The 12,147-nt window shown below is 40.6% G+C and overlaps 1 protein-coding gene across 1 annotated transcript in view; it reads right to left on the bottom strand.

Annotated features, from left to right (window-relative positions):
- Window positions 1-1,029: 1,029 nt before the first annotated feature.
- The window catches only part of orc3 (origin recognition complex, subunit 3), a 69,496-nt gene continuing 58,378 nt past the window's right edge, over window positions 1,030-12,147 (bottom strand). The window contains exons 17-20 of the mRNA XM_072553668.1: window positions 10,366-10,507; window positions 9,860-9,976; window positions 3,264-3,343; window positions 1,030-1,280 (exon numbers count right to left, since the gene is read on the bottom strand). Of these exons, the coding sequence (XP_072409769.1) occupies window positions 1,175-1,280; window positions 3,264-3,343; window positions 9,860-9,976; window positions 10,366-10,507 (445 nt within the window). The 3' untranslated portion in view covers window positions 1,030-1,174. The remainder of the gene's footprint in view (window positions 1,281-3,263; window positions 3,344-9,859; window positions 9,977-10,365; window positions 10,508-12,147) is intronic.

Genomic DNA, 12,147 nt, shown 5'->3' with positions numbered 1-12,147 from the left:
TAGGTAGGTTAGCCATGGGAAATGCAGGGTTATTGGGTAACGGGGTTTTGGGTGGGATGCTCTTTGGAGGGTTGGTGTGGACTCGATAAGCTGAATGGTCTGCTTCCACACTATAGGGATTCAATGATTTTGGTCACAGCAAGCCCCCACAAACAGGAATGTGGTCATGAGAAACTGATCATCTGTGTGATGTTGATTGAGAGATAAATATTAGCCAGGTTTGGGTGCCCTACTCTTATTTGATATAGCATATTGGATATTTTACACCTACCTTCGAGAACAGTTGGAGCCCAAGTTTAACATTTTGCCGGAAAAGTTTAGGTTTCTCAATGGGGGGGGGGGGCTTTAGGCAACATTTTTCTGAATCAAACGGAGGGAGTGTTACCAATCCTGCTCCATTACATCTGCTCTCTTTTCTGTTCTATTGACTACAAAATACACTTCAAATGTGTTGTGAATATCTAGCAATGGGAACAAAAACAGAAACTGTTGGAGAAACTCAGCAGGTCTGGCAGCATCTGTGGAGAGAAAGCAGAGTTAACGTTTTGGATCGTGACCCTTCATCAGAACCCTTCTTTCAGGATCACTGGGTCTGTAACCTTTATTATAACCTAATAGATAGTGGATGGGTTTTGGACATAAACTTCCCTGAAGCAATACTAGTAGTTTTAAAGAGAAGCAAATTTAACTTGTATAATAACAACTTCAAACTCACAATTTCTGAAAGCTAACAAACTTAATTAATTGCACATTTTTGGTGCCCCTACTGTCACAAACTGCATAGATGATCAGGCACGAGCAATTGTCCATGACGGTTTCAACTGGGTGGTTTTTCCAGAGACGACAAGGTGAGAACATTCTCAGACAACAGGAAGAAAATAAATATAATGCAATATATCAACTAGGTTATTGTTAGACATTCTGCTATTTGGTCAAAGACCACTTTGGACTGGTAAGTGTTTGATTGCATGCATGCTCATCATCTGTTAATGTGAAAGTTCAAACAATATCTTCATAAAGTGCAACATGTATGAAGTAGATATTTTATTGGCCATTGTAAATGTTCATTCTATACTATAGCACATCAAATTCTAAATAAACACGTTGTTAGCATGATCTCCAGTTCTGGTGCAAAATGTTCAAAAAAACAAAAAGGAAGTCGGGGTGTCTGTGATCAGAAGCCACCCCACGTTAGCCTCGCCACATGATCAGTCTTCTGTTTGGTTGGTTTAATAAAGCCCAAAAACTCCAGCTCAGAAACAGCACGAATAAAACGAGCACTGACAAAGTTAGTCAAGGAAAGCTGTGTGCTTCGAAAGTACTATTTAAAATTTAGGCAAGTTACATAACATTTCCTATAATTAATCTTTCTTTTCCATGACTATCCCTGGTTCTGGACAATACTCATTTATGGCAATGTAAATGAAGAGACAGTCCAAATTATTTTCCTCAATCTCCATTTAAGAATGGGGAGCACTGAGTGAATGTACAATGTGGTCTTTCCTGGGTTCGAACATCCAAGTTCAACTCTTGATCAGTGCTTCACAGCCTGTCACACTGAGGCGGGAGTGAGTTGCTATGATTGGCCTTGAGTCATGGCTAAGAAAGCACTTTGAAGAGAAAACTCGTTTTATTTGAAAAATATTTTTTAAAAAATCATATGGATGGAGGGACAGGATCAGAATTGGCTGCGATTTCCTGAAATACTGGAAGAATCTCATGATCTTGCAGATAACAAAGAAATGGAGGCTTCACTTATTGTGTAGCAAATTGAAACTTGCAAACAAGCAGAGATGTACTGCCATTCAATTGCCTCATGTACCACAATTACTTGTGCCTCGTCTGTTATCTGGCTCTAAGTTTGCTTGCCTTTTATTCTCCTCTGGCGTCTCTATCTACAATTCCTGTCTCTAAACATTTGTCAAACCTCATCAACAGGTGGTTTCATAATGACAAGAAGTGATTCATGCCCATAGCCAGGCAGCTGATTGGAAAGTTGAAAAACAGCAATTACTTCAAAATGAAACCTAGTCACATTATTGCATAAAAAAATGAACTAATTTTAAATAAAAGTTGGGAGCAATTCAGTTTAATTGCACGCATGAATTTTGGTCACTGATTAGTCACCATCTACAAGTCTGAAGCATGCAACATTATAAGAAACAAACTCGAGCATGGCTTTCACCAACCTCACTTTCTCCCCCTCCCTTTCTCTCTCTCTCACACATATGCACAAAACTGTGCCTAATGGTCCCTTTCAGAAGTGGATTGTTACCACGTCTCTGAATCAACCAGCAAACCATCTCAGCTGCCATGCATGGTAGGGGGCGGCTGGAACTATTGCTGAATTATTTGAATGAATTCCAATTGCAGAGGGAAAGGGGAGGAAAAATTGTGGTACCAAGGAGATGTTTAAAAAAAAAAGATCCCTGCACTCTGGGAGCTTCCTCTTACACAGCCAAATGGAATTAATGGTCCAATTCAGATTCCCTTTTTCTTCGTGAAGCTTAGGATAGCACATTTTGTTCAATATCTCAAGGTCATGGGAGAGAACACTGGTTTTGTGTAACTGAATGCTAGGTCATTTAGCACAGCATAATTCAATATACTCAATTTCTTGCATATCTCTAAAAGGATTCGGGTCGGGCTGGCTTCACCAAATGGTCATGAAACAATAGACTAGTGACCACAACTTATCGTCTTTCTCTCAAACACCCTGTTTGAGCAAGGATATAAGTGGGGCTGTTGGTGGGTGGGAAGAGGGACATTAGCATGTTCTGAACTCTTACATTTCATTGCCGTAGCAATATTGTTCAATTTTACAAAAATTATAAAATGAGAAGATCAAAAATAAGATAATGCCTGATCTGGGTTTTGCCTCAGTTGCATTTTCCTGCACGTCCCCCATAATCCTCCGGAGAAGTTAACCCTGCCTGACTATTTCATGGTTAGAACAGACACACATCACTTACAGTGTGCATTGTATGTGACAGGAAGCATGATGAATAGATTGTAACATCTGCCTGTGTGCATATTAGCATTTGCAGTCTCCCATTGAGCTGCATGCAGGAGCCGGAGGATGTATGAAAATGTAATTTATTGCAGTGTCTGAAGAGTGACAGCTAACAGTGCCAGGAAGCCTTCACAATACAGAAGATTTCACTGATACATCTATCTACACGTCGTACTTAACATAAACTACTTTTGTTGCTATGGGTTTCTAATAATAGAACCGGTTGGTATGTAAATGCAAGAAAGGATACTGCAGAACTTGATCCACCTGTCCTTTACTTGGTTTATCTGGGTCCTGTCCTTCTGAAGCACTAACAACAGTAACAAATGCCTAGGAATAAAGAAAAATCCAGTTCAAGTAACAGCAAAAGCAGCAGCACAGATACACTGTCTGGCCACATGGCCATTTTCAGTCTCATAAGCAACTCTTGCTAAACAAAAGAATTATAATTAAGGGGTAAAGTGTACTTAGTTTGAGAGACATTCATCCATTCAATCTTCCTAAATAATATGTCTTTATCAACACGGCAGGATTTTCAGAAGGTATAAAGGAAGCAGCAAGAGACAAAGAAAGTTCTATCAGGCAAACTGATTTTATTTTAAACAATTAAAAATAACAGGGACGTTCACTGGTGATTGCACCATGTTCAGCACCAGTCACAATTCCTCAGATACTGAAGCAAATGCAGCAAGATCTGAAAAATGTCCAGGCTTGGGCTGACAAATTGCATTTAATATTTGCACCACACAAAGGTGCCATACAATGACCATCTTCAACAAGAGAGAATCTAACCATCCCCCTTGACATTCAATGGCATTACCATGAATTCCACACTATCAACTGGGGGTTACCACTGACTTGAAATTGTGTCAAAATCCTGGAACTCATGTTCCCAACAGCATTGTGGGTTGATCCATAGTGCATAGATTGCAGTGGCTCAAGAAGGCAGCTCACCACCATCTCTTTCAGGGCATCTATGGACAGACGATAAATACTGGCCCAGCAAGTGATGCCTACATCCCATTAATGATTTTGAAGATAAATAAAGCAGCTTAGCAGTACACCATGATGAGGGCTCCAACCGCACTGCTGCATGGTGACAGGACAACATCTAGAGGGCTCATTCCCCACATACCAATGTTCCAAATTCCAGTCAGTATATAAAATATTCTTTCAGATTGCAAACAATTCTTCCGAATCCACCATTATCTACCCAAGATCTCGGAACACAATATCACAATGTAACAGGGAACTCTTACTCTCTTTCTTCTTGAGTTCTCTGCCTAAAGGCAGGTCTGACTCACAGAGCTATGAGTGGTAAGGTACATGGGTAGGTCAACAATTCAGCCAGTCAGAATGGGGATGAAACCCTGTGGCTTTGGTACAGGCTCCAAATCCTTGCCAAGATGTGGCTGACCAGAATTCCCTCCTGCTCTTACCACCTGGCACTGGTGTACATTGGAAGGATTTGCAAAATGATACCCATCCTGCTTGGCTGCGGTATGAATGCACTTTCCTCGGTCATTACGTCCCACAGATTCTGGGTTCATAGGGGCACTCCCCACTGCATCTTCTGACCTCCCTTTACTGTTTACATCCACATCGCAATACATTTCCAGCAGTTAGTGCACAGAGTGAGCATTTTGTCAAGAATCCCGGTTTGCAATATCATTTATCCAAAAATCAGGAAGAAAGCAAGTACATTCCTCATCAATATACCCATCTATTTAAACTGAGGTCGACAGAAACTCTGATTAACCCGACATGCAGTCACTCAGCCAATAAATGATACTATTTACAGAAGCTGGATGGATAACAGTACACAGTGAAACAGTGACATTTATACTCTTTCATGCATAAAACAGACGCCACTCAGTTTCATTCTAAAACTGAAAACAGAAAACCACTTTCTGTAAGCTCAATCTAACAGAGCTCATTAAAAAAGACGCCGAGGCCTGTATAAAACAGACAGCCCTTTGACTATTGTCTGTAAGATGTGCACTCACTACCAATATAAAACGTGTAAAAAGTCTCTGGCCAGTGACCAATAATTCAAGATAACAACCAATTAAATTGCGAACAGGATTCGAAGGGAAAGCTGTATATAGGCTAGCACAACTAGCACTAGTCATAACTATCACCAGGAATTTATTGGTGTTAGGCCTATCAGCTCTGTTCCAGGATATCACTCAGAGTGCTGGAAGCTCCTCACTAGTATAATGGTTAGTATTCATGCTTATTACACAGGAGGGGGTCCACTTCCTGATAGGGAGAGCTTGATCTCTGTGCAATTAAAAGCATCAGTCTTTGTGGTCAGTACATTCAGCAGTTCACCGAAAGGTTGGTATTGCCAAACTGTCAAGGTCGGTCGCGCCATCCAGGAACCCCTTTCCAATGGGTGTACCTACACCATATAAACAGAAGCCATTCAAGACAACAGCTCACTGACAAAATCTCAAAGGGCTGAGAGAGGGTGGGTGATAAATGTTGGCCGTATCAGCAATGCCCACACTGAAAAACAAATGATAGAGATCCTGCCCTTATTCAAAGGATTTTGAAACTGCCATCAATTAAAGTTACTGCCCAAAAATACGTTATCCATTATTTCTGTGCCATGGGCAGGGAGCTTCTTCCTAATTCAAGTGCCAGACAACCGAATGAAACACCACCTTAAGCAGCAGGCTATCCTAAAGTGATAGGCAAAAGTGAGGATTGGAGCTGGAAATCAGAGTTGAGATTAGAGTGGTGCTGGAAAAGCACAGCAGGTCAGGCAGCATCTGAGGAGCAGTAATATCGATATTTCGGGCAAAAGCCCTTCATCAGGTCCTGATGAAGAGCTTTTGTGGAAACTGTTGATTTTCCTACCCTGCGGACCTGCTGTGCTTTTCCAGCACCACTCTAATCGATCCTAAAGAAGTTCTGAGCAACAAACAGCACAAGCTTGTTGAGGCTGCACATAGCTCATGGGGTGATTCATCAGGTCGCTACTGCACAGGGTCAAACAAGTGTGGCAAACCTGTGGCAAATTCAGCAGGCAATAAAATACTTTACATAGCCCTTGGAGTTAGCCCCTTATATGTTGATGTCAGCAATTCATAAATACAAGTGATAGAAATCCCAAGAGACAAATAATTTAAAGGAATCACCACCTCAACCATACTCAGGCTCCTTCGAGGGTCTGTTGCAGCAATGGGAAAAAAGAAATGCAAGTTACTTAATCATCTCTGTTGCACATCAACTTCTTTCATCAATGCTCCTTCTTTCTCAAGCATTTGGCTTCTACTTAACATTCGATTCCATACTACTTTTGGCTACACAGGTACAACTGGCCAGTTTTCTGAGCGAATGGTGACCCAGCAGTTGCTTGCCATCAAACTCATGGGATTTCTCATCAGCTAATGCCCTGGACCTGCTTTTCCAGTATAGGCCATTGGATGGCAATCAAAAAGAGGGAAACCTCCTCTCCCTCAGCAAGAAGCAAACTACGGCATCTACATTATAGCCCTGGCTGATGCAAGCCAATTCAGCCATAAACAAAACAGTTGTTTTATATTATTACACTGAGTCATCAGGGAGTTATAAAAATAATTTTAATAAAATCATTTACGTTTGTATTTGGAACCAAAGCCACGTAAAATCCAATGGATAAAAACAATAATTGCGATCTCATGCACTCTTTAAGAACGCACACAATAGAACAAGGTCTCAAAAGGGAATGCTGTCTATTCCATCTGGTACAGGAAGTTACAGTTAAATGACATCTCTGCCTGAAACAGCTGTTCCCACCATTCAAAATTATCGTGCAATTTTATTTTTAGAAAAATTTCAAAATTTCTATTTCAGCCTATCATGGTTGTAACTATTGTCATTAAATTTTAGTGGGAGTCAAATCACAGATGTCCGGAATTGTTTCCAGCAAGTTGGGATTATTGGTGTAAAGTTTGCACTATGCTGTTAAATTACTGCGACTTCCTGCAAAGGGAAGTTAAACTGGGAAACTTACTACTTTCCTGAATTTGACCAGAATTCAACCAGCGCAGCGTGTGGGAAAATGGGCGGTAATAATAAATGGCTGAGGCCTTGAGATTAGCCAAACAGGGAGCTAATATGGTGCCAGGTGGAGATAATGCTGGCTTTGATAACTTAACCTTCGATGTTTATTTCAAGTCAGCCTAGTCTACCTCAGATTACCCCAGAAGGGGAAAGGGTTGTCAGAAATGTGAATAGGTGAAGCTCATCGTGTTACTATTGTGCAGCAAATCCACAAGTAGGTTTGTCCACTGAAAGGCCAAAAGGATGTGTTCCCTACCACGCGAATGAGGGATGTGATAACTGAGCTTCAGTGCCAGTGTGATGTAGGCTGGACATTCCAATGACTGATGGATCAGATTAAAAACACATTCCACTGACCTGTGACAGCTGGCAGCATGCCACTTGTGCTCAACTAGCTCATGTTTACAAGTCTCAGAGAAGCATATCCTCCATTAGATATGATTCTGTCATTGTCATTCTGTTACTTAATAAATAATCTGGAGTGAGCGAAGACTCTCAGTGAAAATCAATTTAAGATCCTCAGCCAGGCCTGCAGTGTGATGCATTTGCATGTGCTAGAAACTGCATGCGTGAATACACAGGACCACATGCACATTCACTGCACCTTTTTCCAAAAAGAAGAGGGCTGTGGAGCCAGCCAAACTCTGCTGCATCCCCATGGCAACACCAGGACAAATCAGAATCGACCTGCCTGGTCCGAGCATTAAGATAACTGTTCTTGCTGCATCTCCATGCAGATATCGGCCTGACCAATCACCATCCTCTTCTCATTCTGTATAAAGTCGTCTCCCTTTTCTCCAGTCTGATTCTTGTGTCCAATGAGTGCAAGACAAAAAAAAACTTCAACTTAATGTCTCCTTTCAGCAACGGTTTAATTCTGAGCTGAAAAGAAACTTTAAAATTTGGGAGTCTGGAAATAACAACGCAGTTTTGTCTATTGTGGGGCTGCGGGAGGAGCACACAGGCCTTTTGAGGCCCAGGTCATTTGAAGACTGGGCTTCATTGACCTGTTGCTCGTAAGCTACCTGCTCCAAAGAGATATCTAATTGTTTAATGGTCTGCAACGTTTCAAACAGTATAATTTTGCAACTTCAGGCATGGGAAGCATTGCAGTACACCCGCAGGAATTTAGCCTCTAACCACAACAGAGATCAAGCTTAAAATTGGCTGTTGGACAACAGTCAATAATTGAATTCTTTTTGAAACTGTAGGGTTACATTTTTACAGTCTCAACATTTCGGATTTAATTAGGTAGAATAATATTTCTCATCATCAGATGCGGTTACTGTCTTCTAGGTTAATAATGATGTGAACAGAGTACTGACTGCCAGACAGGACACGAGTAGGAATAAACAAGGCTTTTTTTGAATGGCAGCAGTGACTAGGGGGTGGATCAGTTCCTCGACCCCAGCTATTCACAATAAATACGAGTGAAAAATCTCCAAACTCGCAGATGACACAAAGCTGAGGGAGAAGGTGAGCTGTGAGGAGGATGCAGAGATGCTTCCCTGTGATTTGCACAAGTCGAGTGAGTGGCCAAAAGCACAGCAGATGAATATAATGTGGATAAAAGTGAGATTAACCACTTTGGTAGCAAAAACAGAAAGGTGGATTATTCTCCAAATGGCAATTTAGAGGGGGAGGTCACAGATTAAGGATATGGGGTGGGATATTTCGGATTGAGATGACATGTAATCTCCTCACCCAGAGTCTGTGCAAATCTCTGTAACAGAAACAGCTGAGGCCAAAATATTAAACGTTTTCAACAAGGAGTTAGATATAATTCTTGGGGCTAAAGAGATCGAAGGGTACAATTGAAAGCAGGAACACAGTACTGTTGGATGAACAGCCTTGATCATATTGAATGAAGTAACCAGCAGGAAGGTCCTGTTTGCTAAATTCCCCAGAATATATAGCTGCATACAACTGGACTGCTCCTTAGGTGTAAAGATCAGCTTGGTTCAGTACAAGGCTGAACAGAAATATGAAAACAGACTTCATTCTTGTTTTCACAGTTGAGATGTATGCTCTTATACAACACCGTAAAACAGCTGGTAAAGTAATCCTCGTGCTCTGGATGCAAGCGGAAATTTATTATCATGACGACACAGAACATAAAACCTTAACATAACCCTATTCAGTTTGATGAACATTAGTGGCAAGTAACAGAAAGGTTCTGTTCCAAGCAAGTCCAGAAAACTCAGTGTCGACTTGATTCTACAATATCTGAGTGAGGCACGTTGTAAAATTGTGGCCGTGAATATTGAGGCTTAACTATTAGTACTGATACTTCATTGATGAATGAAGCATAAATCAGAACATCAATATTTGTTAGTTCCTAAACCAAGCTTGAAAGATATGCAATTTAATGGCAAGAGCTTAAAGTGGTACATTAAGTTGGAAGGATTAGGCACTCCTAGTAAAATTACTATATTAACTGGGGGAGGCAATGATCTAATGGTATTATCGCTGGGCTATTAATCCAGAGACCCAGAGAATGTTCTGGGGACCAAGGTTCGAATCGCGCCATGGAATTGGAGTCTAATGTTGACCATGAATCTATTGTCAGGAAAAACCCATCTGCTTCACTAATGCCCTTTAAGGAGTGAAATACCTGGTCTGGCCTACATGTGACTCCAGACCCACCGCAAAGTAGTTGACTCTGTTCTGCCCAATGGGCAATAAATGCTGGCCGAGCCAGTGATGCCCTCATCCCCTGAACGAATAAAGAAAAAAATTAACTGGAAAGCAAGACATGAATACAATTTGAGCGACAAAGAAACGAAAACCCACCTGCAACCAGTCATACAGGTTAATCAATCGCCCGCATTCCAGGTGAAGTTTATAGACTATACAAATATCAGGTGCTGTATTAGTAATGGTTTCTCCCTCACTCCTCAAGGCTTCATTCTGTTCCAGTGCAAAATGGTAAAATTAAATTTCCTTTTTGAAAGATGCCACGTGCTGTATAATAATGATATTTGTGGAACTGAAAGTGAAACTGTGTTTCATAAAATCAGAAAAACATTCTAAACCAAATATAAGTATTTAGCTTTCATGTCTCTACATTAAAACGAAAAGAGCTAGTAAGAGGCAGCTACTTAAGCTCGATTTTATACTTAGCTGAATCAAAGGGAATTATATGGATGAAATTATTAAATGCTTCAATAAATAATTAATAATACACAATTAGTGAAATAAATACAAAATAAAAAAGCTAGCGCTAGTTCACTAGTAGCCCATCAGGAAGCAAATATACTAAATGGTTAAGTTATGACTGATTGTTTGCTGCGTTTTACCTGTAGATAGTTGTACGGCTTACTTAAAGCTGTCTGCAAGGCAGTGCGAGGGGTAGCATTTAAGTGTCTACGAATAGTGCTGGCACCACTGAAATATATAACCTCATGGAGTGGCTGGGTCTCTGGTGGCAAAAGATACTGCCTGCAAAAGGCACAAAAAACACATGTAGTTGACGTTTACAACTTCAAAAAACACATCTATCTCAACTGACTAGTTAGAGTCCACTCTGCTCCAATAAAGAACCTCATTTTCTTATCGAGAACATCCAGCGGGAGATAAAACACTCTCGCACTAGTATTTCTCTTCAGTTCTTTGCAAAACGCATTATAATACATTTTAATGCAAAAGTGGACCACAAATAAGACAACCACTGTTAAACACAATAAGGAACTCAGGAAGGAGTTCTAAATCCAAACAGTGGTGAGAGTGTGGAACTTGAGAGTGAGTGGAGCAGCTGGGACAAATAGCACAGATGCATTTAAGGGAAAGCTAGGTAGGTACACCAGAGAGAGAGGGAAAAAAATAGAAGGACATGTTCATAGGATGAGATGAAATTTGCGTGGACCACAAACACCAACTTAGTGTGCTCAGCCAAATGGTCTATTTCTGTGGTTTAAACTATGTACCAATTCTAAAGTTGACAGGATTTTTCTAATTTTGCAATCTTGGGCAGGGATGTTAAACAATTAAAGCTGGAGTCGAGACTAGCAATACCTGACATTACAGCAATGGCAGCTGATTAAAGTTTGCAGGCCACACATTTCTATCATCAATGTTACTTCCAGCAACAAGAGAGTGTTTCCAAGTCATTGCCTGGCAACTGGGAAGAAGAACTAACATAACATTCTTAAAGACAAACACAGATTGAGTCACGTTTGGTACAACAATAAACATTCAGCTCTGGGTGATGTGAAGAGAGCAGAAATGTCCGACTATGTCAACAGGCAAGCAGAAACAAGAACTGCCTCTCAGCAGATGGTGAGTGCAATGCTTGAAAAATGATATGCTAGAATAAATTGCTCTTCTTTCCTGGGTATGCTTTAATTTTATTTCTTCAAAATTATTTTTCAGTTTTATTTGCAAATGGACTGATCCAAAGTATGTTTCAGTCTGATGGTTTCAACTGAGTTTGGAAATTTTAAACTCATTTAAAGTTAGGGCAATTGCTTACAAATAACAAACAAGAATTGGCTCTAAGTTGTATGCTTTAATTTTTTTCAAGCTGGTATTTTGACTGTACTTTATGTAGCAAAAGGGCAAAACAGAACAAGCAAATTCTATAAGTAATTGTTGATTTTCATAGCCAAGGATCCATTCCTCAGCTTTCATTTTAAATGTTATCCACAAATAATATAGCTAGGAGTTGGCGTGGCTCAGTTATCCAGATGGTTACAGTGCAATGCAGAGTGATGCCAATGGCGCAGGTTCAAATCTCCTTGCTGGCTGTGAAAGTTCATGAAGCTCTGCCTACTTACCTTGTCCAATGCCTGCTAACTGGTGCTCTTCAAGATGTATGTAATAATTGTCTTTCCTCAATGGGTAGAGACCCATAAAGGACAGGAACAGGCCTCTCAGACCAACAAACATGCGCCAACACATGATGCCTTTCTAAACTAAAAACCTTTCATCTCTGTAGGATCTGTACCCATCTATTTCTTGTCTATTCATGTAACTGTCAAGATGCCTCTTAAATGCTTGTACTGCCTCCTCTGGCAGTGCATTCTAGACACTTATCACCCTGTGTAAAAAACCTTGCCTCTCACTACGACTTTAAACTCTTC

Source organism: Chiloscyllium punctatum, chromosome 3 (genome assembly GCF_047496795.1).
Source record: "Chiloscyllium punctatum isolate Juve2018m chromosome 3, sChiPun1.3, whole genome shotgun sequence".
NCBI lineage: Eukaryota > Metazoa > Chordata > Chondrichthyes > Orectolobiformes > Hemiscylliidae > Chiloscyllium > Chiloscyllium punctatum.
The sequence above is the reverse complement of the archived record's forward strand: the minus strand, read 5'-3'. Positions and strand labels throughout refer to the sequence as shown.